This window comes from Toxotes jaculatrix, chromosome 18, assembly GCF_017976425.1.
Source record: "Toxotes jaculatrix isolate fToxJac2 chromosome 18, fToxJac2.pri, whole genome shotgun sequence".
NCBI lineage: Eukaryota > Metazoa > Chordata > Actinopteri > Toxotidae > Toxotes > Toxotes jaculatrix.
The window spans coordinates 2,813,453-2,837,442 of record NC_054411.1 but is presented as its reverse complement, the minus strand read 5'-3'; the positions used below and the strand labels follow the sequence as shown (position 1 = coordinate 2,837,442).

The window sequence follows — 23,990 nt, the reverse complement described above, 5'->3', positions numbered from 1 at the left end:
AGGTTTGGAAAAACGCCTCGGAAAGGTGCATGTGCTGTTAGTGTGTGTGTGTGTGTGTGTGTGTGTGTCAGGTTGGATCCACATGAGTGATGATAGGAGGGATCTTAGCCAGGTGGGAAACGCGGGTTATATGTTGTTGGAGCGTGTGGCCTTCATCATTTTACTCCATCCTCCTCCTCTCTCATCATCACATCCAATCACATCGCTCCCTCTCTTCTTCTTCTCTTTCCAGGTTCGTCTCTCGTCTCAGTGAACCCTGCCCCGGGGGTCAGAGGTCACCCACCAGACCTGCACTTCTCCCTTTTGCCCCTGCACCCCACCCCACCCCCCCACCCCCCTTCCACCTTCAACCCTCAGCCCCCCTGCCCTGGCACCCTGCACCGTTTCCCTGAATCACTTTAATCCCATATCCCTTTTCTCAATTTTCCCTCACTCCCACATTCCCACAGCTGCCCAGCCCAGCATCCCTCAGCCGCCTGTTCCTTGCCTGCCAGCCTCAGCCAATCAGCTTCAGAGGAAAGCCCCTTCGCAGGGCAGGAACTGTTGAGAGTTTCATGACGAGAGCCGATCAGTCCTTCACCAGACACTGTGCTCAAGTGTCCTAGTCGTCTTCTCAGATAACGCCTCTCGCATCCAGGCCTCAAGATGATGTGCGAGGTGATGCCCACCATCTCAGAGGACGGGCGCGGCGGGGGAGGAGGTGGCTCGTCCTCCCCGGCTGGGGGCGGAGGAGGGATGGGCGGAGGCCTGGGAGGCATGGGGGGCTACAGCAGCCGGGATCCCCGAGGTGGCGGCGGCGGAGGCGATGAAGGGGGAAGCACGGGCAACCTGGAGTCGCTGATGGTGAACATGCTGACGGAGAGGGAGAGGCTGCTGGAGAGTCTGAGGGAGACCCAGGAGAGTCTGGGGACGGCCCACCTGCGACTGCGAGAGCTGGGCCATGAGAAGGAGTCGCTCCAGAGGCAGCTGTCCATCGCCCTGCCACAGGTACGAGGACTGGGTGGGGGGGGGGGGGGGTCGGAGGAACATACAGAGGGAGGGCAGGAGCTGCTGATCCACCTGAGAGAATCTCACCAGCTTAATTTGAAGAGTTTTGGTGTCACACGCTGATCTAAATTCTGTTTTTAGAGACGAGAATCTGTCTGTGGTGGAAACACTTGTCTCAGTTCAGCTCACTGCTCCTGCCTCTGTCTCCCTGATTATAATGGTGTGTGTACATCCAACAATCTGCATGTTACACTTCAAAATGGAGACTCAGACTCAGGCTTAGATTTCTCCAGTCAAATGAAATGCAGTTTGGATCCGGAGGTGATTTGTTACTGACGATGCTGCACACACACACACACACACACACACACACACATCCCACATCCCACAGCAGCATCATCACTGAGAGGACCCAGACATTTGGATCTTAAACAAAGTTTTAAGAAAACTGATGACATTTTTTAAAATTGTGCATTCAGGGTAATAATTTGTGCAAATTTTAAACGAATACCTAAAATAACCTTCTGAATGAACAACACATGGTAAATATAAAACTGAAAACCAGCTTAGCTTGTTCATCAGCGAGTGAGCAAAAACACTAAAACCACGACGAGCAGCTGCAGCGCTGCAGGCAGAAGTGCTGCGTTCAAAAATCTGTCCTCGGTAAACATAAACAGGTATTACGAGTGGAATGTTCTCCTCTATCAAAAGTACTCGTTGTGAAAATGGTTCCTATCACAGTGTTGAATTATTGATGTGTGAACCTGTAAGCTGGATTTTAATGTTGCTGCTGGTTCAGGTGGCGCTGAGGCTGAGGCGGGGGGTGGTGGGGTCTGTAGGATAAAATGTGGCTGAGGCAGAAGAATTTTAATTGAATTAAACAGTGATATTTAATGTTGAAGATTTTATTCACCAAGTAACTACATCCAACATCTGTGAAAACAAAAGTACTCAAGTATCAGAGCTTCAAAACTAATTAAACTTCTTAAAAGTACTAAGTTTATTCACAGCTGATCCCCATTCAGTAAACAATGTTAGTTTTTTTTTTTCAATATAGGTTATTATCAAGTTTTTATTTTAGTTCATGTACAAATTGACAAAGGAGATATGTCCTTTCAGGCCACCATATTTGTTTAGTTCAGAAAGCCAGGCGCAGCTTAAGAAAGAAGATTGTTTTTTGTTCTGAATATTTTTTTTTTAAAAGAGTTTTTTGGGGGATTTTGATTGTTATTTATTTGTAGGAAAATCCGAGGCCTGGCTTTGTGACTCAAATGTAATGAAGGTAAAACCATGAGAGGCACCTAAAACCTGGAGACGATGGCGAAATGTTACGTTTGCCCCTGTAGCACCGGAGCCAATATTATCCCACATCCCGGTGCCCGAGAGCTAATCATTTTGTAATTCCACTCAACATACAAAGGCTCCATCTCTATTTTCAGGCCGGAGTCGTTGTTGGACGCCTCAGGCAGCGATGATGCCTCCCTCATTGTTAGTACCTATTTTTCTCTGTTGCTACGCCTGAAATATCAGAAATGAAATAACAGATGTAGCAGTGCCGCACATTCTAACACGGAGTGACTGGACATTAAAGGGCCATATTACCTCCGTGAGGGGAGATCAATATGGCGCACACATCTGCAGAAACACACACACATGCACAGACAGAGGAACACATGGAGTGCTGTGATACGTTCTACAGTAGATGAGTTCACTGAGTTCGTCTGTGTGTGTAGACGTTGCCAGGAGAGAGGGATGGAGAGAGCGACAGCATGGCACAGAGAGGAAAAAAAAACCTGGTGATATGAAACACAGAGACTAACAAATCAAACCCATTTGCATATTTGCTGCACACTATTAAGGCGGCAGAGTCTGTTTTACATGTCGTGTATCATGACAGGGGGAGATTGAAATGGATGAAGGGGGAGATTGAGCGGCAGGACTGAGATGGGAGAGAGTGGAAAATGAAAAAGCATAAGAGGTGAACGCCAGCGCGGTCGGGGAGCCGAATGATTCGCGTATCTGACCAAAATGATGGCGACCGAAAAGAGGCGAGAGAGAGAGAGGAATCTAGAAAGTGTCTGGTGTCGGCGGTCCACCTCACGCCGTCTTTTACATGAATTAATCCCAGAATTATGATGTCCTTTGGGCCCAGAACATGCCATCTGTACACAGCAATTTCCTCCCTCACCCCTTCCTCTTCTAGCTTTTCAAATAAGCTTCCTCCTTTCACTTCTCTCTCCCATCCTCCCCTATTTCAGCCCACTGAGCGCATCAGCTCAGGAGCTCGTTACACACTTATACATGCTGTACTTTTTAAAAGCATTTTGGCGGCGTGAGGTACGGCGGCTGTCTGCTGCCATGTGGGTAAACTGATCACTGTTAACACAGAGCAAAGATAACAGCAGCGCCGTGCATGCTTCACTGCCCTCAAATGGCTCGTTTGCATAAGCGATTTTGAAAACACACATGATTCAGCGCATACGTGTTTGTACGCTCTGTGTCATGTGTGCATCACGCCACGATCGCACAAGACAGTCGAGACTTCTCCAGGAGGTCTTCAATGATAGATGGATAGATGGATAGATAATCAGTGCTGAAAGTTAGACTCAGTCCAAGTGGCTTGTACTCGATAACGTCACTCATCCTCTCTTTGTTGATTTGTTGCCATAGATACCACTGAGTTACATTAAAGGCAGCAGATTTGAATCATAACTATCATGTCACTAACCTCACAATTATACATAATTGGAGAAAATTGCACAAAATCACAACAATTTAACTGGACCGCTCTTAGTTGGAGATATTAGACATTACACCGCGCTGGCCTAGTTCCCATTTCTCTCATGCTTGTTTAACCTCCAGGCATTTGTTTTAATGACGGCCAAACGCACAGCCAGTCGCGGTTATTGTGCAATTAAACCAATTTCAGGTGCAACACGTGCAGTAAAGCTGGCTGTTAGATTTTATATGGAGGCCCGGTTTAAGAGTCCCGGTGGCCGTGAGCCGTGAACGCTGCGGTAGACATGGCAGAGGCTGCACCGTATTTGCTGTGAGGCTGGTTCTTAGTGAGTTGTTCCCTCTTGCAACCGCAGTGTAGCTGCATTTTTGTGCATTTTTGTGTGCGTGTGTTTAATGCAAAGAAATTTAGTTTTGGCTGAATGTGTGAGTTCTCTAATTAGATCAAGATTTGTCAGATTGTGCACTGTAGTTAATTGCGCTGTGTGGGTTAGCTGAATATTCTGGCAGTGAAAGTTACAGTCTGGGGTTTTTAATGTAGTGGTGCATGTTTCTTATTCTGTGGGATAAGATAGAAGAGGTAACCTCATGCTTGGAAATTTCCAGTCCACTTGCTGTGGAGTTCCGTAACGAAATTTCCAGCAATTCTAACATTATCTGTTTTAGTCCCATTGAGTCATCATTTATTAATCAAACAGGAAGGAATCCATTAAAGAAGCAACAGCGGAAATAAAAGAAATGTCAATGCAGTGCAGCTGTAAGCCATAAGACACTGTGCTATACTCTTATTTTCCTAATTGGAAACCTTCACGCCCATGCTAACACGTTATAAATCCCTCTACCTGTAAAACCAGACGACTAAACCCAGTTAATGCCTGCTCTCTGATGGTTTCCTGAAGGGATTCGTGGCGCATGTAGGCCAGTTACCTTGGAGTTTTCATTGATCATGGCATCATTTGTTGGTTTCATTCACTCCAATTATCAATCATACAGGGAGAAATACGTGAAAGAAACAGTGGAGGAAATAAAAATGTTTTACAGTGCAGCTTCAAGGCAATGCAGCCATCGATCCCCTCACCTCTAAAACCAAACAGCTAAACCAAGTTAATGCCTGCTCTGTGAGGGTTTTCCGAAGGGAAGTCGTCAGTGAAAGTTCAGGCAGATTTAGGGGATGTGGGAAAGTACAGCACTTCATTAAGAAATCATTTCAGGTGAAATTAAGTGTCATTTTTGTTGATGTGCTGTATGCATGAGTTTCATTGTTCGTTGTTGGACTGTGAGTTAACAGGAAATCGTGGCAGTAAACTTTACAGTCCAGAGTCTTTTCGTTAGTTTTAGTGTTTAATGGTGGATGTTTCTTATTCTCTCTGAGTAAAACAGAGATTCTTCCTATAACAGCTGTTTTTCAACAGCATTCAACAATAAAAAGGAAGACGCAACAGAGGAAATAAAAATGTTTTAGTGACATTCACTCTGCTGTTAGCTTGTCACTTATCCTTCCACCTGTAAAACCAACCAGCTAAACTTTTCCGACGTCTCTCTGTGACCGTTCTGGGAAATGAGGGAGGTCACGAATGGAAGTTGAAGCAGATGAGGAGGGTTTAAGGAACGTGGGAAAGTACATCGCTTCATTACAAAATAATTTGTGGATGCACTGAACCTTGTAGTTTGAGTGTGTGCGATCAGCATGGATGAACTGTACTCATGACCTCATGCAGCAGCAGCAGCAGCATGGAGTCAATAACAGCTCCCTCTTGTGACCCTGCAGGAGTTTGCAGTGCTGACCAAAGAGCTGAACCTCTGCCGGGAACAGCTGCTGGAGAGAGAGGAGGAGATAGCAGAGCTGAAGGCAGAGAGGAACAACACACGAGTCAGTGCACTGATATGTCTGTTTAACATCATGTCCTTGTGTTTATTAACCTGTTAATTAAAGTTCGGGTATTTATTTAAATACTTTAAAATTTACCACTGTAATGTGAACATGTTTCATCATCTGGGGTATTTTACGAGAGGTACACCGTGTAGAGGTTTTATTACAAACCACGTGTTTCCAGCTGCTGCTTGAACATCTGGAGTGCCTGGTGTCCCGTCACGAGCGCAGCCTGAGGATGACCGTGGTGAAGCGGCAGGCCCAGTCCCCGGCTGGGGTCTCCAGCGAGGTGGAGGTCCTAAAAGCCCTCAAGTCCTTGTTCGAGCACCACAAAGCTCTGGATGAGAAGGTGCGGGAAAGACTACGGGTGGCTTTGGAGCGAGTGTCGGTCCTGGAAGAGGAGCTTCAGTCCTCCTCTCAAGAGGTGAGTCCACATTTCTGAGTGCGTTTGTTCCTCCACAGGTTTCTCTGAATCACTGGTAAGAGTCTCCCCTGATGCCTCTGCTCCGTGTTGTTTCAGGTTGTGTCTTTGAGGGAACAAATCAAGCGACGGCAGCAAGGACTAGACAACGGCAAAGAGGTAATGAGATGCATTTCTACTGTACGGTTTCAGAGACGCTCAGTCAGTGCCTCATAAAGAGCCTGAAACATCGAAGTCAGCTCATACAAACAAATCACATTTCATAAACTCACGACAGGAAAGGTGAACTTCTCAACAACCTATCGTGAGAAAAGAGTCGGAGAGTTAGGCCGGTATAAATAACAACAAGACTGAGAGCCTTGGAGCTAAACCTGATGCGTTTTTAGATGAAACGTTATGAGATCACAAACACAATCTCATGGGAATCCATTTAATAGCTGATGAGATATTTCAGTTTGGATCAAAGTGGTGGACCGACAGCTACCCTCCACAGAGGACGGATGATTTCCATTAGAGTTAGCACAGCCCCTATAAAATCCACAATACTGCATAATTTCATTCTCGCTCACTAAGTGCATCTGGTGGCCAGATATTCTGCAGCAGTTTATGTTCCTGCATTTGAACTGCTGCAATATAGCTTCCAGCCATCAGTGGGAGCTCTGAGCTCACTCCCGCTGAGCAGCACTGTGTGGGGCAGAGAAGAAGTTATGCACCATCTTGGATTTTACACAGGTTGTGTGAAATCGGATGAAAATCCTCTTCAGTCCATCAGAGCAGAGCAGAGCACTTTACCTGGACGTTATTTCTCCTTATCGGCCGCTGACAGGTTCACCTTCCCTTCAGTGAGTTCGTCTGTGAAGCAATTTAATCAGAGTCAAATGCCAGAAATGTGTGTTTGCTCAGTCAACACTCAAGACACCACGTCTGCTATCTCAGTCCTGGTGTTAATAAGTAAAGAACTTAGTTAGATAAAGTTTCTTCTGATGGCTCCATCCTCCATTATTGAGATGAAAATACAGATGCTGTTTGTGTGTTTAGAAATGCAATGTCAGCACATGAAGGGTAACCCATAATCCAGGTGGAGTTATTGATACTGATCACAGATTTATCATACGCATTAATTCAAGTAAATATTTTCTCCTTCATTCAGCGGCTTCCTAACGGCCCTTCCTCCATCTTGGATGACGGAGAAATCGACAGGCAGAGAGAGGGCGAGATAGAGCGACAGCGGTCGGAGCTGGGGCAGCTGAAAGAGAGACTGGCTCTCATGTGCAGACAGGTACCTGATTCAGAGACACGCTGATGGTCGAATGCTTTCACTACAACAAACGAGATATCACAAACCGTGCACTCGCTCAGCCTCGTGTCCCGCACTCTCACCCCCCCGTCAGGTCGGGGAGATCGAGGAGCAGCTGACGTCGGCCAGGAGGGAGCTGGCCCGATCGGAGGAGACCAACCAGAAACTGCAGCGGGATGTGAAAGAGGTGAGACCGACCATAGACTGACAGACTACAAACCGACCCTGTGCGTGTCAGTCACAGAGGCACAAAGAGTCTGTTTTGCTCATACTCACAGAAATATGGAACAGTTTGCTATGGTAACAAAGCCCTTTGCCTACTTGGCAGCAGCGGCTGCTACTGTACGCACAAGAGCCTCTACCCTGTAGCCATGGTGACAGTGCCATCGGTAGAGCCACGGGCGTTTTCTCATGGATGCAGCCGTATTAATCAGTCACGGTGGTGGTAGCGGATTGAAAGGCACGTGAAGCATTTTGGGACAAAAGTTAGTCGAACCAGTTTACTCAGGAAACCTTCTCCCTTCCCCGCTGTCTTCCCCCTGCTCCCCCTCCGTCTCCCTCAGACTGCATAAGTTGGTGCATCTGAAATCTGTCAACAACAACTATTAACCAGTCATTATCATTCTTTGGTTAACAGCTGCTCAGGCTCTGTAAATTCCCCCTAATCAACACCTACTTGTTAACCTGGCATTTGCCCACTCGCACTTTCTCTGTCTGTGACAATCTTAACACACAATTGTTTTTGTTTCTTTTAAATCTCCCAGGCGCTCTGTCAGCGGGAAGACATGGAAGAGAGAATCACCACATTAGAACGCAGGTTTGTGTCCATGAACTCTCAGAGGTTGCCTTCCTCCAAAATACGCTCCGCTCACTGCTCTGTCTGTTTGCTGCTTTGTTCTGGTTTGCAGGTACCTGAGCGCCCAGAGGGAGGCAACGTCTCTCCACGACATAAAAGACAAACTAGAGAACGAGTTGGCCAGCAAAGAGTCTCTCTACAGACAGGTGGGAAACGTCTCTCTCATCTCCGTGTGCGTCCATGTTTCTTCTGTTGATTGGCAGCTTGGCTACGTTTCACGCTGGCACGCAGAGTGCGCCATCAATGCATTTTCTTTTCCCCCGGTGGCTTTAATCACGTCTGCTGCCCTCGGCAATCTTCGCTCGCGCTCTGACTTTCACCTCCACTTCCTCTCATCCTGTCTTCTTGCAGAGCGAGGAGAAGAATCGGCAGCTTCAGGAGCGTCTAGACGATGCCAAACAGAAGCTGCAGCAAACTCTGCAGAGGGCCGAGACGCTGCCTGAGATCGAGGCCCAGCTCGCCCAGAGAGTGGCAGCACTCAACAAGGTGTGTGTGTGTGTGTGTGTGTTTACCTGCTGCCGTACCCCCGCTGTTTATGTTTTACATCTTCTAGTTGTCTGACAAGGTTTTGGAAAAGTGTCACTGATCTGTTTATTCCCGTCCAGTTTTATACAATTAAATTAAAAAAGCTGTATTTTCAGAAGACAGCAGCAGTGTGTGCATGCCGGGAATATGATCTCATTCAAATCGCATTAATGTGGGCATGTGCGGGCATGTAAGCCTGGTGCGGGCATGAATATATAGTCGTGTGTTTGTGTGCATTTACACATGAGTGAAATGAAACGTAAGATGTCAAATGACAGATGAATACCAAATATTTTCATCGAGCTGTGCCAGTAATTCATGAGCAAACAATCTGAGATGAAAGCCAGCTCGGGGCACGTCGTCCGCGCAGCTATTTGATCCTTGGGCGATCAACACGTCAAGAACTGTGTGCCGCTCAGATTCTTAATGACTGGCTGATTAAATAGCTCACATTTTAACCTCTTGCGTTCCCGGATACACAGTTTTCACTCATGCCACAGAAACTTACACTGACGCTCTTCCCAGGAGTCAAACCTGCTAAATGGCTACACTTACTTCTTACATGTTCAGGCAGGACGGTTGTAGGAGGATAATATTAATGCTCTGTAAGACACATGCAAACAAACTTTCCTGTTACACTCTGATCTGTACAGGCATGTAACTAATTAGTAGGCTCGGTCAACAAGCTGTTTCCTTTGTGTTAATTTGTATTAGTGTTGTGACTTGGTTTCTGCTCTAACCCCGCTCCCTCTCCTCTCCAATCGCTCAGGCGGAGGAGCGCCATGGTAACTTTGAGGAGCGACTGCGACAGATGGAGGCGCAACTGGAGGAGAAGAACCAGGAGCTACAGCGAGTGAGTCATGCTTGCTTTTCCATCTCTCTTTCTCTGTCTCTGTTTTCATCCCCCCACTCTTTCGTGCCGTTCCTTTTGTCAGGCTTTACGCAGCACAAAGGCGCACTAATTTTCTAAACCCTCTATTTGACCGTACACATTCAGATAGAAATCTTTGTCTCTGGCTCTCAGTCAAGCAGAAATGCTTGTTATTAACTCTCCTCCCACCCTTTCCTTTTTTCCCTACTCGCGCTCATTTTTTTTTTTCCTCTTTCGGTCTCACCCGTCTCGCTCTCTCCCCCTCAGGCGAGGCAGAGGGAGAGGATGAACGATGAACACAACAAGCGTCTCTCCGACACGGTGGACAAGCTGCTCTCTGAGTCCAACGAGAGGCTGCAGCTCCATCTGAAGGAGAGGATGGCCGCTCTGGAAGAGAAGGTGACCGGCTTGATTCTGTACCTGGTTAAATCACAACAGAACAGGGTCACTTCCTGCCCTCCAGGAAGTGACCAGTTAAAGCCTGAGTGAATTCCAAACCGTCTTACAACTTTCCAATCGGCAGCAGCAGCAGCAGCCGTGAACACCACATCCAGAAACAAATATATTCATCAACATCAGATCCTTTCCTGTCTCATTTGTTCTTCCTGGGGCTCATTATTATTTTTTTTTTATTCCTTAAAAAGAGCAAAAAAGAAAAGAAAGACAGTTTTAATGACAATGAAGTTGAACTGAATAGTTTAAAGCCTCACAGACTGGTTCAGACCAGTAAACATTATTTTGCTGTACTAAAGCTTCTCGTTCTTCTCCCACCAGAATGCTCTGTCTGAGGAACTGTCTAACATGAAGAAACTCCAGGATGATCTCCTGGCCAACAAGGTGATTGTGACCCCAGGCTTCATTCTTAGTTGAAGCTGCTCAAAAAAAATTTTTTTTACCAACTCTGTCTCGTTTCCACTCCCAGGACCAACTGATAGCGGAGCTGGAGAGGATTCAGCTGGAGCTGGATCAGCTGAGAGCGAGACCCGGGGGCTCTTATTCCAGGTAAGAGCCGTTGAGAAGTCAGCACCACAGAACGAGTGAAACCTGAACCATTGTTCTGAGGTCAGGCGAGTTCTGAGACCTCGCCTGACTGTACAGATGCCAGCGTTGTGTCTGTTTTCTTGTCAGACACTGAAGATAAATCACTCTACGGCGGAGGTGTTTAAAGCTGTCAGCACTCACAGGGCTGAAACTGTGTTGATATGTAAACACGTTCATTTAATGGTTGCACAAACACACACTCGATCCAACACTTGACGCCTTCTTTCATAGTGTTCTGCAGACTTGTTAATGGAAATATGATGCACTTTTACGTGTCACATGAAATACATTTTGTGTTTTATGATCAATCAGGTACATTTTATTGCTTTGTAGTGGAGGTAATCAATTCTGATTTTGACAGATTTCACTTTTGTAAATGGTGGTTGTGTTACGTTTAAATCCCTCCCCTTGTTTGTTGTTGTTGTTGCCACCACAGTCTTATTCCCCTTGCAAGCATAATTATCGTTTTATCTTATCTGGCATCATCTTATCTTTCCTTCTATCTCTGCAGTCGCTCTCTACCAGGCAGCGCTCTGGAGTTGAGGTATTCCCATGGGGGCGGGTCCCTCCCGGCCGGTTCCACCACTCACCTGGATCCCTTTGGCAATGCCTCCACTGGGGGCGTGGTCAGGCGGAGTCACCGGGCCCGTTGGAGCTCTGCCCGAGAGGACTCCACCAAGGTGAGAAGCCAACGTCCCAGCAATCCACCACGAAAACTAATATTCATTTACATCCATCTGCACTGTTGAGCTTTTTTTATACCAAACCACATGAACTCCTTAAAGTTATTGCTGATCGCACTTTGTACCTCTTAAAATCTGCAGTTCATCAGGATAGTTTAGTGTTGTGCAGTTGCGATCAGGTGATGAATGGGTGTCAAGTCCTCATGCTCTCTGTTTTCAGTACCCAGATTGGGAGAGCGGGGGCCTGCTGGGGACCGGGTTCGAGCCGGGCGTGGACGTGGGCTGCTCCGACGACGAGGACGACGGGGAGCCTCGGTTTGGCTCCGAGCTGCTGTCCCCCAGTGGACAGACGGACGTGCAGACTCTGGCCATCATGCTGCAGGAACAGCTGGAGGCCATCAACAAGGAGATCAAGTAAGGAAGGGCGGCAGTGCTCAACAGCTGGGAGGGAGGGAGGGAGGCTGGGAGGGGTTTCAGGGAAGTAAGAATGATAGAAACACCCGTCCACATAAAACAGTCTGATACAACAACACCACATACTACAGCCTCAAAAATAAACATGTCAACACCTCCCTGACACCGTTAGAACACTCCATTCTAAGTAAAAGTCCTGCAGTTAAATTGCAGAAGTATTATTAGCAAAATGTCTCTTCTTTTCTCACCCTCTGCATCCAAAACCAGACTGATCCAGGAGGAGAAGGAGAACACGGAGTTGCGGGCGGAGGAGATCGAGAGCCGGGTCAGCGTGGCCTTGGACAGTCCGCCCATCCCTCCGACCTCCCTGGGGAGAGACAGCACAGGACGGGGTTTCATCCCCTCGTCCATCACATCCTCCACCCTGGCCTCACCCTCTCCCCCCAGCTCTGGACACTCCACCCCTCGCCTGCCTCACTCCCCAGCCCGCGAGTCTGATAGACAGGTACCGCTAGAGTGTAGAGATGAACTTCTATTCCCGTCTGTGTTAACCTTTTTTATCTCGTCTTGGTATCAACCTCCCTGTTTATGCAAACAGCTCCTCCAGACAGTGAGTCATGTAAATAAAGCATAAGTAAATCATGCAGACAGGGTCAGAGAGGTTGAGTTATTCTTCAGCAGCACGTTAGATTGGCCAAGACTGATTGAAGTAACTTGTAGGATGGTATGATGGTCGGTGCCAGACACTCTGGTTCCAGTATTTTAGAAGTGGGCGGACGAATTATAAAAAAAAGATGGTGCAATAAACAAAAAAACCACGCTGTCAGTGCTGATTGTGAAAGTGATACTGTTGATGTGGCAAGAAGGGTTCCAGCTCTGAGGCAGGATGTAAGCCAAAAAAAACTACTTCTGACAGTCATCGTGTCGTACAGGAGCTCAAAAAAACACACAAAGACAACAGTAGCAGGAAACTTCACTGACTTCCGCCCCCGCTGGAAACAGAAAGGTGAAGGTAACGTTGGAGTACGCTCACCAAATATTAGACAGCAGAGAAACTGGTTAAAGGTCCGTATCCAGTCCCCAGGTTAAGACGTAAGAACAACCTGCCATCCAATCTGCCCATCAGAAATATTTTTTTCATGTCATGTTTCAGAACAACAAAGAGGATGATCGGTCCCTCGCTCTTCTGGACTCCACGCCTCCTCCCACTCCTCGTGCGCTGCGATTGGACAGGATGACACTCACCCACCCAGGCGCGATGCTCGACGACCCCCGGGAGTTTCGCAGGTAAGGTAGCCGGTATCGTTTTCTGACAGGGCACCATTTATTACTGATGTAATTAAATAAAGGCTTTATTAAAGTCAAAGAAATGTTTTACTAATGGTTTATAGATCAGTTATAAGTTATAAATATACTCGCTTCATTTATAACTCTATATATAACTTTGTTAGAAGTAACCCTAATGAGTCTGGGGTTTTAAATGTTAGTAAGCAGTTCTTATCATTGTCTTATAACTTATGTAGAAAGCATTGGTAAAGTATGTATTAACCATTAATAAAGCCATTAATTACAGCTCATAAATCCTTCATAAATGAAGCCTAATCAGAAAGCGGTCCTGATATATTGAATGTAAAGCTTTTAATGTGTATTTAGTTTTTCCCCCTCAGCGGTTTCCCTCTTCTCCTCCAGTCTCTCGGCAGATGGCAGCAGCACCAACAGCAGCCAAGATTCTCTCCACAAGTCCAGTAAGAAGAAAAGCATCAAGTCTTCCATCGGTCGGCTTTTTGGAAAGAAGGAGAAAGGGAGGATGGGCCATCCTGGGCGGGATGGATCTGCTTCTCTTGGTAAACAGATGGAGGATAAGGGGGAGATAACACGACTGTATATGAGTCATCCACGCTGTCAGTATTTTCATTTATATTCACGTCTATCTTGCCTTTTATTCTTGCGACCTTTGACTTTCCTGTCACCAGCGTCTACACCCTCTGAAGACCTGGCCTCTGGCGACCCTATGGGGATGAACAAGACTGGGACTCTGGGTCCAGCAGATAAGGACCGCCGCAGCAAGAAGAAGTCAGTGCCAGGAAATTACGTTTAAGTTCTCAACTAATACTTTGTCCTTTCACAAGAAAAGCACTAAATAAGACATTTGTAATGCTTCTCCTTCCTAACAGGCACGAGTTACTGGAAGAAGCATGTCGCCAAGGACTTCCCTTTGCATCTTGGGACGGACCCACTGTCGTATCTTGGTTGGAGGTACTGTGCAATCACAGAAATCTAAGGAATGGGAGATGGTAATTAAAGAACAAAATCTGGATCCGTTTAACACGTTTCCCTCGTTTATTTAATCTCCTGTCTGCCTCCTACCAGCTGTGGGTGGGAATGCCAGCCTGGTACGTCGCAGCCTGTCGTGCAAACGTGAAGAGCGGCGCCATCATGGCCAACCTGTCGGACACAGAGATCCAGAGGGAGATCGGCATCAGTAACCCGCTGCACCGCCTCAAACTGCGGCTGGCCATCCAGGAGATGGTGTCGCTCACCAGCCCGTCTGCCCCGGCCAGCACCCGCTCTGTGAGACTCTGAGACGGCACATACATTTCATTCCTTTAACTGGAGTTTGCCAACAGCTTCATATGTCATTGTAGTCATTCCTCAGGTGCAGACTTTGTACTGGGAATACACAAATGCTATGTTCATATTATCTGTGTCAGGTACATGTTGAACCAGATGTTTGTAGTTATGAGATAAGTTGAAATGAAAATGGTCCCTGTTGGGAAATTGGCAGCAGAAACTAGTAACAGGATACACACACACACACACACACAAAAAACATTTATTTAAAGGTATACGGTATCAAACAGGGATGATGTGAAATAAAAAGCAGGTTGTGTTAGATGGAATACAGGAGAGAAAATGGTGGGAATTGTGTATTAAAGCAGGAGAGTAAGTCACTGAGAGAGGGGAAGAAAACAGATGCAGGAAAGTGTCGAAAAGCAAAAGAAAAACTAAACGTATCCTGCGTGTGATAAATGTCAAAAATAATCAGAACGTTGATGCGTTTTCCATAGGAGAAAGGCAGTAAACTGCACAGACACTGATAAAATTCCACCTTTTCGCCTGGAGTTAAAACTTGGCAAGAAAAACTAAACTTTCCCAAACTTTGTCTTCTCACACAGTGACAAAGATAAACCAGATGTTTAAAAATGTAGTAAAAGTGTTGCACGCAGGAACGCACATACATTTGTGCCGCAGCTTTTCATGTCTCCTTTTCCAAGAAAGATAGAGTCACGAATTACTAAAGCCCATCCTCCTCTGACTGTTGGTTTTGGTTTTGGGACAAATGCCAGATTCTGATTTTGACTTGGCTTTCCCGATTCCTTGCTCGGCTTCCTGTTTATTTACAGCAGGAATCATATTGATGAGATGAAATGTTGAAAATGATCAGTCACACAGTTCTGCTCAACAGATTTAACAGATTTATCCTATCAGTTCACATAAACCGGTCGAACCTCTTGTTCATCAAAATCACCATGGCGATGAGAAAGCAGTCTGCTGTTTTGGTTGGCTAACATCTTGTGATGTGGCTTTTCTTTTTTTTTTTTGGCACAGCTCAGATGTACAAGCATTGACTCAGTGCTTTAGGCAGGCAGGGCAGTATGTGGTGTTTTTTTTTTTATCTCACGGTTTAACTTCTTTCTTGTTCACATCACCGCAGTCGACCAGTAACGTGTGGATGACCCATGCAGAGATGGAGTCTCTGAACGCTGCCACCAAACCTCCGGTTAGTTCCCCAGCTGTCCCGTCTCTCTCTCTGACAAAACCTCTCTTATATCTTCATGATTATTTTACTCAGTTTTGAATTATTTCAAGTATCTCGTCTGGTCTGAATCATGTTGACGAGTCTCTCCCCTCCTTCCTCCTCTCACTCTCTCTACATTCCTCTTTTTGTATTTCTCTCTCTCTGTCTCTTTATATATATATATATATATCTGTCTTTCTGTGGGCCCAGGCCATAGTGTTGAGCATCTTCTTCTCTCCCTCTGGTTGCTGTTTCAGTGTGACTTGCTTCCAACTAATTACCCGTTCACTAACACACTATTCCTCCCTTTTGTCCTCTTTTCCTGCTGCTGCTGCTGCTGTTGCTGCTCCCTCCTCCTCTGCTTCTCCCCCATCCGTCCACCCTGCTCTTGACCCCTGCTCCCCTTTCCCTCGCCACCTCCACATCACTCTCTCTGGCTCTGTCTCTCTCTCTGTCTGCCTCTTCTCTCGCCGCTCCAGGAGCTGAAAGAGTTCAGCTGGGATCAGGTAAGGATCAACTGCACCTTTTGAAAAGTCAGAATTAACACGGCATGCTGCGTATTTGTTAGAAGTTTTATCTCTAGTGAGACTAACCGCGGTGAGTCATGAGCCGCTGACTTGCACCACCGTCAGATATCAAGCCAAGCGTGAATCAGCGTTGATCATCTGTGGTTGTCCCCTCCAGATACTGGCCTATGGCGATATGAATCATGAGTGGGTGGGCAACGACTGGCTGCCCAGCCTGGGCCTGCCACAGTATCGCAGCTATTTCATGGAGTCCCTGGTGGATGCCCGCATGTTGGACCACCTGACCAAGAAGGAGCTGAGAGGACAGCTCAAAATGGTGGACAGCTTCCACAGGTAGAGCTTGGCTTGTGCGTGCCTGCTCTCGTTCACAGCCATAACTCATATAACTCATGCTCCTTTGTCACTTCTCGTGTTTTCACTCTCATTCTTTTCCGTTGACGCTCCTGTTGTTGTGACGCTCTCGCCGTTCAGGTGTGCGTCTCCAGGCCCTCTTTAAGTTCTCTTTTAAAGGAGTTAAAAGGTCAGAGGCCTTGGATTGTGTTAATGCTTTCTCAGTGCAGGTGAGAGTGGAAACACGCCCTCAGTTAACCTGCTTGAACCGCTCACCCTCTGGCTCTTTGACCTCTCCCAGGGTCAGCTTGCATTACGGCATCATGTGCCTGAAGCGTCTGAACTACGATCGCAAGGAGCTGGAGAGGAGGCGAGAGGAAAGCGCCCACCAGAACAAAGGTGAGCTCTTTTTTTCCCTCCGCCATTATCTCGTCATTCACGCCTCACATGTGGGATGGTATTGTACGTGTCTCTGACCCCGTCCACCCAACTAATTCTTCTATTCATGCTGTGTTATTGTCTCGGTCAAAGCATTCCTCAGTCATTACTATATAAACCTTTGCACCTAAATCCACGTTAATTACTTACAAAATCATTATTATTAGTAGCCCATAATTTTTCTTACATATTATTCTTTGCTCTCCTTCATTCATTTGTCTGTTGTTTTTTTATATATATGCACTTAAACACAAAATTAATTATCCATCTATCTCCTCAGAAATGAAGTGCATTTTACTAAAATGTGTTTCCTTCAAAGTGTCATTTAATGAACTATAAAACATGAAATGGACTTCTTCTGCATCCTGACCTAAATCACATAATTAGCACAGGCTGTTCTCTTCAGGGCGGCCATTAAACCTGTCTGTGTCTGGAGCTAATGTTAGTGTATCTGACTGTAACTGTGCCCTGTGACCAAAAGACTCTGCACTGTTGTTGTTTTTCATCAGTTAATATGTTCTTAATCTAGGTTTGTACCAAACATCAGCACGCTACCCTTCCTTATGAATCAGGAACAGTTTGTGCTGAGCATCGTGGCCATTGCACTGCAGCCTGTTTTGAAAAAGTAAAATAACAAAATAAAGATTTCAGCTCACTAATCCAGAGGCGTCCATGTAAAACATACCTGTTAACCAGCTTTCTGCTGAGGAGCTGCCTCAAGTCTTAAAAGGCTTCGAATTTAATTTTTGCCAAAAGGCCTTAAAAAAAAAGTCCTAGACTTTATTTGACAGACAGAATCAGGAGAGTTTTCAAATGATGTATAGTTTGTCCTGGTTGTGTGAAAAGCAGCACTAACAGGGGGAGATTGGACGGTGTGTTTTAAAAGGTTTTGAAGTTGTTATTGTTTGTTTTTCCTGATTCTTCAACAGGTGTGATTGTAAAAAGTTATTAAATTGCACTTTATATGTTATTAAAAAGGAAAGACAACAAAGAGACAACATGTCTCTTTGCTTCAGTCCACATAGTTGGTTGTTCTGTATATAGTTTAATATTAGTTTAATATATATATTTTTATAATAACAGTAGTAGTGCCAGTAGCAGTAGCATTTGCTGTACTACTTTTAGCTTCTAATACAATCTCATAAAAGTATGTTGACATAAAGAGAGAAAACAGATTCCTTCTTCCCTTTGATTCACATGAGTAAACCATAAAAATTATTTACTTTCTTTCATGAGCTTTAGCATTTAAAAAAAAAGTCTTTCTCAAACAAAAAAATTAAAAAATCCAGTAAAAACAATACAAATATTTCCTTTGATTTCTGCTTTCCACCACACTGCTGGCAGAGGTTTTCAACACCCCTTGGTTACTGCCCCCCAACAAAAAAAAAAAAAAATCATAAACCACAACTTTCTAGTGCAATTTGGCTGGATAATGATTACATAAATGTCAACTTGCTCAGTCGTTAAACAAACCCTGGTCTCTTGCTCTTCCTTCGCTGCGCCTTTGGATACACATGTTGTACATTTGCAGTCAGATCCATCTTGGCTCATTTCCCCGCACAGGAATTTTCCAAGTGAGGAAATGTGTGAGATTTAGGTTGGTCTGATGATAAGCTTGACCTGTGCAGACCACTTTCAGAAAATAAATCAGCAAAGCTGGAACATTTCGCTATTTCTCTTGATCACTCGTCGATACCCTGTCAGGTAATATAACCCTTTCAGAACACCATTAATAAGCCTGAGCAGAGCAGCATGCTTCATCCGGCTTGAACTTCAGGAAGTGACCAGAATATTAAGAAACCCGATCTGGCTTATAAAAACAGCGGGCTGACAGCTTACTGTTTGCAGATGGATGCCCGCTTTCCCTCCTTTCACTTTCTCCTTCTTTCCTCCCAGATGTGATGGTGTGGTCAAACGAGCGAGTGATGTGCTGGGTGCAGACCATCGGTCTGAAGGAGTACGCCGACAACCTCCGCGAGAGCGGCGTCCACGGGGCTCTGCTGGCTTTAGACGACACCTTTGACTACACTGACCTGGCCCTGCTGCTGCAGATCCCCAATCAGAACACACAGGTAGCTGGCAGGTCGTTGAAAGGTCACTGAATACTTTGAGCAAAGTTACCAACATCAACACACAATTACTTGCACTTTGATCGTTTCTCTTTCAGAACAAAGGCTTTACAATCCCTTCATTTAATTTGTTTTATTATAAAAAGCTTTTTATTTTATGGCGTTTCATTATTATTACATTTACAGTAATGATTGAGGTCTTTATTTACTTAAACTAGAGAGATTGTTTTTTGTCAGGCAAGGCCTTTAATTATATTGAAAATAATAAATAAGCTGATGTCAGCAGTTTTTGTTTTAAACCATTACTTCTGACCCTGTCCAAAACCATTAAAAATAACGATCTGGGCGCCCCCCCTGGCGTAGGGGTTAATGCGCCAACCATGAATCACAACGTTTCCAGTGTGAGTCCAGAACCCTTGTTGCATTTCTCTCTCTGTATCATTTCCTGTCACCTCTCCGCTGCCGATTTAAAAAAAACAAAAAAAAAAACTTCAGAGCAACTGGCCTCATCTGACCCTTTAGGGTTACAGCTGCACTGATTTGAAGCATGCATGATGCTCACAGATGAACGAATGAATGCCTACCATCGTGGACTAGGGGTCCAAACTAATCTCGAGTCTCTACATCACCTCTCTCCTGCAGGCCAGACAGCTCCTGGAGCAAGAGTACAACTCCCTCATCTCCATGGGAACCGAGAGACGACCTGATGAGGTCAGCATACTGATCAGCCTGGAAATTTTATTTTAAATAAACAAGTTTAAAAAAAGAAATGCACATTTGACTGTGTCTTGTCTGACAGGATGGAACTAAGACGTTCACACGCTCGCCCTCCTGGAGGAAGATGTTTAGGGAGAAAGATCTACGGGGCGTGACCTCTGACTCTGCCGAGACCCTGCCTGCTAACTTCCGTGCCTCAGCCATCTCCACGCCCTCCGTTACCCTGAGAAAGGTTCAGAGTGATGGTGAGTATGACCCGTGAGCCCTGACAGTTTCGCTCTCATATTCGCATTTGTCGAGCTCCTCTGAGCCCCCGAGGCGCGTCTCAATTTAGACTCTGTGTGAAAACCTGTTACTCCATATAGCATTACTCACACAAAGAGCACAGCAGGAATCGGGGCTAAAGCTCTGTTGAAGCCAGGTTACAGGGCGAACTCCGATCAGGTGCAGCGATTCTGCGGATCTGATAATAAATGAGCCATGTGTTTACATCTTGATTTCTTGGAAATGAGCCTTGAACAGATACATTTGTCTTCAGCCACCATACAGTGTGCGTTACATAAGCCGCTCTGCAAATGCAAAACCGGAGTCACATGCGCGGAGCAGTTGGTTGTTTTCATGCCGCTCTGCCATTAGTTTGGCAGAGGAATTTTCTGTTTCCTTTAGCAAAGGAACTGGCGATAACAAGGAACAGACGCTTCAAAGTGCAGAGGAAGGCTATTATCCCTCATTCCACTTCTTAATAAGAATTCCTGTGGAAGGTCAGTGCTGTTTAAGAAACTGCACTTATGATAATGACCCCGTCTGTGTCTCCTGGTCTCCAACGCAGCCAACTCTGGTGCCCGGGGTGAATCTGCCTCAGTGAGGACGTACTCCTGTTGAGGGGCTAAGGTGAGAACTGTCCGCCACATTAATTAAAGTGTCTAGTGATGTTTAATCTGTGTGGGGTTTTCATCTGTGTGGTGAGACAAAACAGTTTCTCTGAGCTTCTGAGATTGCTTGCACATGTGGCGAGCACATTTTTGTTTGAACCTTGTTGTTTTATGCATTTGTTTGTTGTAGTGGATTGGTTTGAGCCCGGGGTTTTAGCATTTCCCCTAAGGTCTTTAACTGGTGGGTTTGGTCGGTGGGGATTTATGCAGAGTTGAATTAAGGCCACGGAAGCAGTGACGTGGGAATAATGCTGTTTCTCTCCTCAGGGCGCTGACTCGATTGGGGCTAGAGGACCCTCTCGCTCATCCACGGAGAAAGAAGCAATGAATATAACCATTTAACTTAAAAATAAATCTATCGGTCTGACCATTCTGCAATAACAGGAGCAAAGGAATAAAGGGGAAAATGACATGAAGAATGTATGAATGTATTTTCCGACCAGACTAGGAAGGTTGAATGGGATCAGCTGTTTTCTCTCTCTGTCTCTCTTCCTGTCACTCTGTCTTTGCTCTCTCTCTCTCTCTCAGTGTGACTGTGCGTTGGGGTTAGCAAAGGACAGCGACGGTGTTGGTTAGGCTTGTTGCCGGTCGTGCAGGTTTCCCCTCTCTCTTTCTCTTTCATTCCTGTCTGTGTCTGCACATAGTCAGCAGAGTTGGCAATATCAGGGCTTATTTTCCTACCTTCAGAGGAAATCACTTGCTGCCATTTATTCTCTTACAGTATGAAACCAACTAAACATGTCGCCTTACAACGTCTGCTCAGCAACAGGTGTTTTTATTCAGAGTCAGGGGAAAAACAAAGGACTGAGAGGATGTTTAAACTGTAAAATCACTGGGGGGAAATGGCTAGATGGACATAAACGTGTTACAACTCTAAACAACACCGGTGTTCTCCTTCCCACACATGAGGCGGCTGGTGTCTAGTGTCAGCCATGGCGGCTCTATTGTCGGCTTCAATGGTCCCGACAGGGGTGTCTAAGTGTCCCCAATTGGTCGGAGCGGTGTAGTAAAACATGTCCGAATTCAGACCACCATTTAACTGGGACCACATCAGAGGGACCCTCCTCAAGCTTTGTCTGTTGGCGCCTTGAAAACCGATAGGCTGAGTAATTTCTTTTGAAGAGAGCCCATTACGGAGATCAAAGGCACAGAGGTGGATGGGACAGGGTGGAGCGAGGCCACAGAGGCATTGTGTTCTGCGATTTCACAATGTCCATGGCAGGTAATCCATAAAGCTAGTGTTGGTGCCACTTTCTAAAGAGGTGTTCTTTACAAGGGGTTTGTATGTTCTTTTTCATTTTTGGCTTTATCGACATCAAAGGGACGCGATGCTGATACGGAGTTTTTGAGTTTGCCTGCTGAGTCTGTGGAAACAGTTGTGTAATGCTGTTTGTGGTTGTGGACGTTTTAAAGTTTGGAAAATATCACCCTCATGATGTTACAGAGGTGTCATCTGCGTCATATCGCCTCGGCCTTGAGACTTGTTCAACAGAAATCCTGCATTGCTAAACTAAGAGCGTTTTCAGTTGCATCATGGGAAATGTAGGATCCAGTTTTTTTGGAGCGTGGCTTATACTTAGGGACTAAAAAGTCAGGGTGTCTCTGCTTCTGCTGCTTCAACTTTGATGCTTCCTTTTCAGATCTGTCTCTTGTGAGACACAGGTTTCTAAACTTTATCGACGTGCCCATTTAATGTTGATCATGTATTAATTTTTTACTGATAAGTAAAAATCTACAGAGGTTGTTTTGGTCGCCAAAACGTGAAAAATCCACTTGGATGGAGGAAAATCTGTCAGTTCAAACACTTTTAACATTTTAATATTCTCTTATTAACATTTATAACTGGAGACTTTGAGACTTGGTAGAAAGTACATTGTTTAACAAGTCTCAGTTTTCTCACTTTTAATCCACGCCAGTGGCACGTCTCCAGTGAAGCCGGTGTCGGTTGGTTGGTTGCACTTTGGTTCAGTCTGAAATACCTCAACAGCTTTCATGGTCCCCTGAGGATGATTTGTAAGAACTCTGGTGATTCCCCGAACTTTTATCCAGCACCGTCATGAGGCTACATTTTCAGATTGCAATGAATATTTTGTTTTTGGTTAGTTTTTGTACGTTAGCACCAATGTGCTTATAGACAGCCTCAGAAAGCAGCTACAGTACAGTAGCTTATTACTGGCCTATAAAACGTGAGTAAATTATGTATTAACTTAGAAAATCCCATTAATTAAGAAGGATAAACCCTTTGTAAAGTATGTCCAACTGGAAAGTGGTGCCTAAGTTTTAAATCTGTTAAGAAAGACGCGTCTTTGGAGCCAGACTCAAATTCCTCACTGGCCCTCCAAGATGTCGTTCTGTGGTTTATGACCTGTAATCATCAGCTCAGGGTCTTGGGTAATCCTGATGATGGGAGAGGCGGCAGGGAGACAAAACAGCGACTCAAAGGGAGGAGAAAAACAACAAAAACTAAAACAGGATGGACAGAAGCTGGTCATTTTACTACACACACAAGCCATAACAGAAACCAAGAGCTCTCTGGGGGGATGAGATCAGGGAGAGGCAGGAAGAGAGGGCGAGCCCGAGGAAGCCCAGGAAACAAAACCTTTAGCCTCTGTGTTTACGATGCATGTCAAACAAACGACAATGACCTAAAAACATTTTTTTGGTGGTGAAGATGATATGAGGTGTCGTTAAAAAAAATATATATCTGTATGATAAACCTACAGGGGTGGGAGCCTGGGGATCAATTTGTAAAATGTGTGTATTTTTTTCAGTTGTATTTTTTATTTTTTACGACAACTATTTATTTTCTTTAGGTATGTATTGGATAAACGTATGTACATGTTCTGTTCCTTCTTGACTTCATTTGAACTAGTTTTAAAAGTAAATATGAAACATTGAAAATGGTCATTCAAATATGCTACTGTATGTGTACATTTTGAGAACAAATTGTGCAATGATTTAACAGATTTCCATGATTAAAGTGATAGTAATACAAATTGAAAATATCATCTGGAAAATAAACAATACTGACGATGATGATAATGAAAATGGTGATGTAAAAGAAAAAAAAATAAAGCGATCCAGGTGGATCTGCTGATCGTCGCAGACTTTGATGTGCTTTACTCGTTCCTTTTTTGCAGGACTGTGAGCAGCGATTCAGTGTAACCAGAACATTTTCTCACGTTCTGTTCTTTATTTCAGTTTAGAGATATTTGTACTTTGAGTATTTTCATTTTAGGGTGTTCTATAATTCTACACCACTACATTTATGATATAATCGTACTTTTTTATTCCATTACAGTTTCTTGCCAGCTACAGTGCAGCTTCTTGTTACTCTGCAGGTTCAGCTTTTACACACAAAACCTGCAGTACTTTTACTTCTAATTGCATATTTTTAAATTGAAGCATTGATACTTTAACTTATCTGAATACTTCTTCCAGCATTGGCTGTGCGTCTTATTTGACTGTAGTTTGATC

The 23,990-nt window shown here is 45.1% G+C and overlaps 1 protein-coding gene across 1 annotated transcript; it reads left to right on the top strand.

Moving 5' to 3' along the window:
* The first annotated feature begins 645 nt into the window (after positions 1 to 645).
* ppfia3 (PTPRF interacting protein alpha 3) lies at positions 646 to 23,656 on the top strand. Its single transcript, XM_041063211.1, has 30 exons — positions 646 to 987; positions 5,492 to 5,593; positions 5,778 to 6,017; positions 6,114 to 6,173; positions 7,165 to 7,293; positions 7,406 to 7,498; positions 8,076 to 8,128; positions 8,220 to 8,313; positions 8,519 to 8,653; positions 9,462 to 9,545; positions 9,831 to 9,962; positions 10,338 to 10,400; positions 10,486 to 10,565; positions 11,116 to 11,284; positions 11,508 to 11,701; positions 11,969 to 12,206; positions 12,855 to 12,988; positions 13,391 to 13,545; positions 13,675 to 13,774; positions 13,876 to 13,957; positions 14,072 to 14,272; positions 15,417 to 15,482; positions 15,980 to 16,006; positions 16,185 to 16,360; positions 16,659 to 16,756; positions 18,692 to 18,867; positions 19,507 to 19,575; positions 19,664 to 19,826; positions 20,411 to 20,472; positions 20,781 to 23,656. Exons 1-29 carry the CDS (start codon positions 646 to 648, stop codon positions 20,461 to 20,463), a joined length of 3,708 nt encoding a protein of 1,235 aa, XP_040919145.1. The 3' UTR covers positions 20,464 to 20,472; positions 20,781 to 23,656.
* The last annotated feature ends 334 nt before the right edge of the window (positions 23,657 to 23,990 follow it).

Coding starts and splice junctions, on each gene's coding strand:
- ppfia3 (XM_041063211.1), top strand. CDS start 646: ATGATGTGCGAGGTGATGCCCACCATCTCAGAGGACGGGCGCGGCGGG. Junction 12,989..13,390: donor GACCCCCGGGAGTTTCGCAG/GTAAGGTAGCCG, acceptor CTTCTCCTCCAG/TCTCTCGGCAGATGGCAGCA. Junction 15,483..15,979: donor ACGCTGCCACCAAACCTCCG/GTTAGTTCCCCA, acceptor TCGCCGCTCCAG/GAGCTGAAAGAGTTCAGCTG.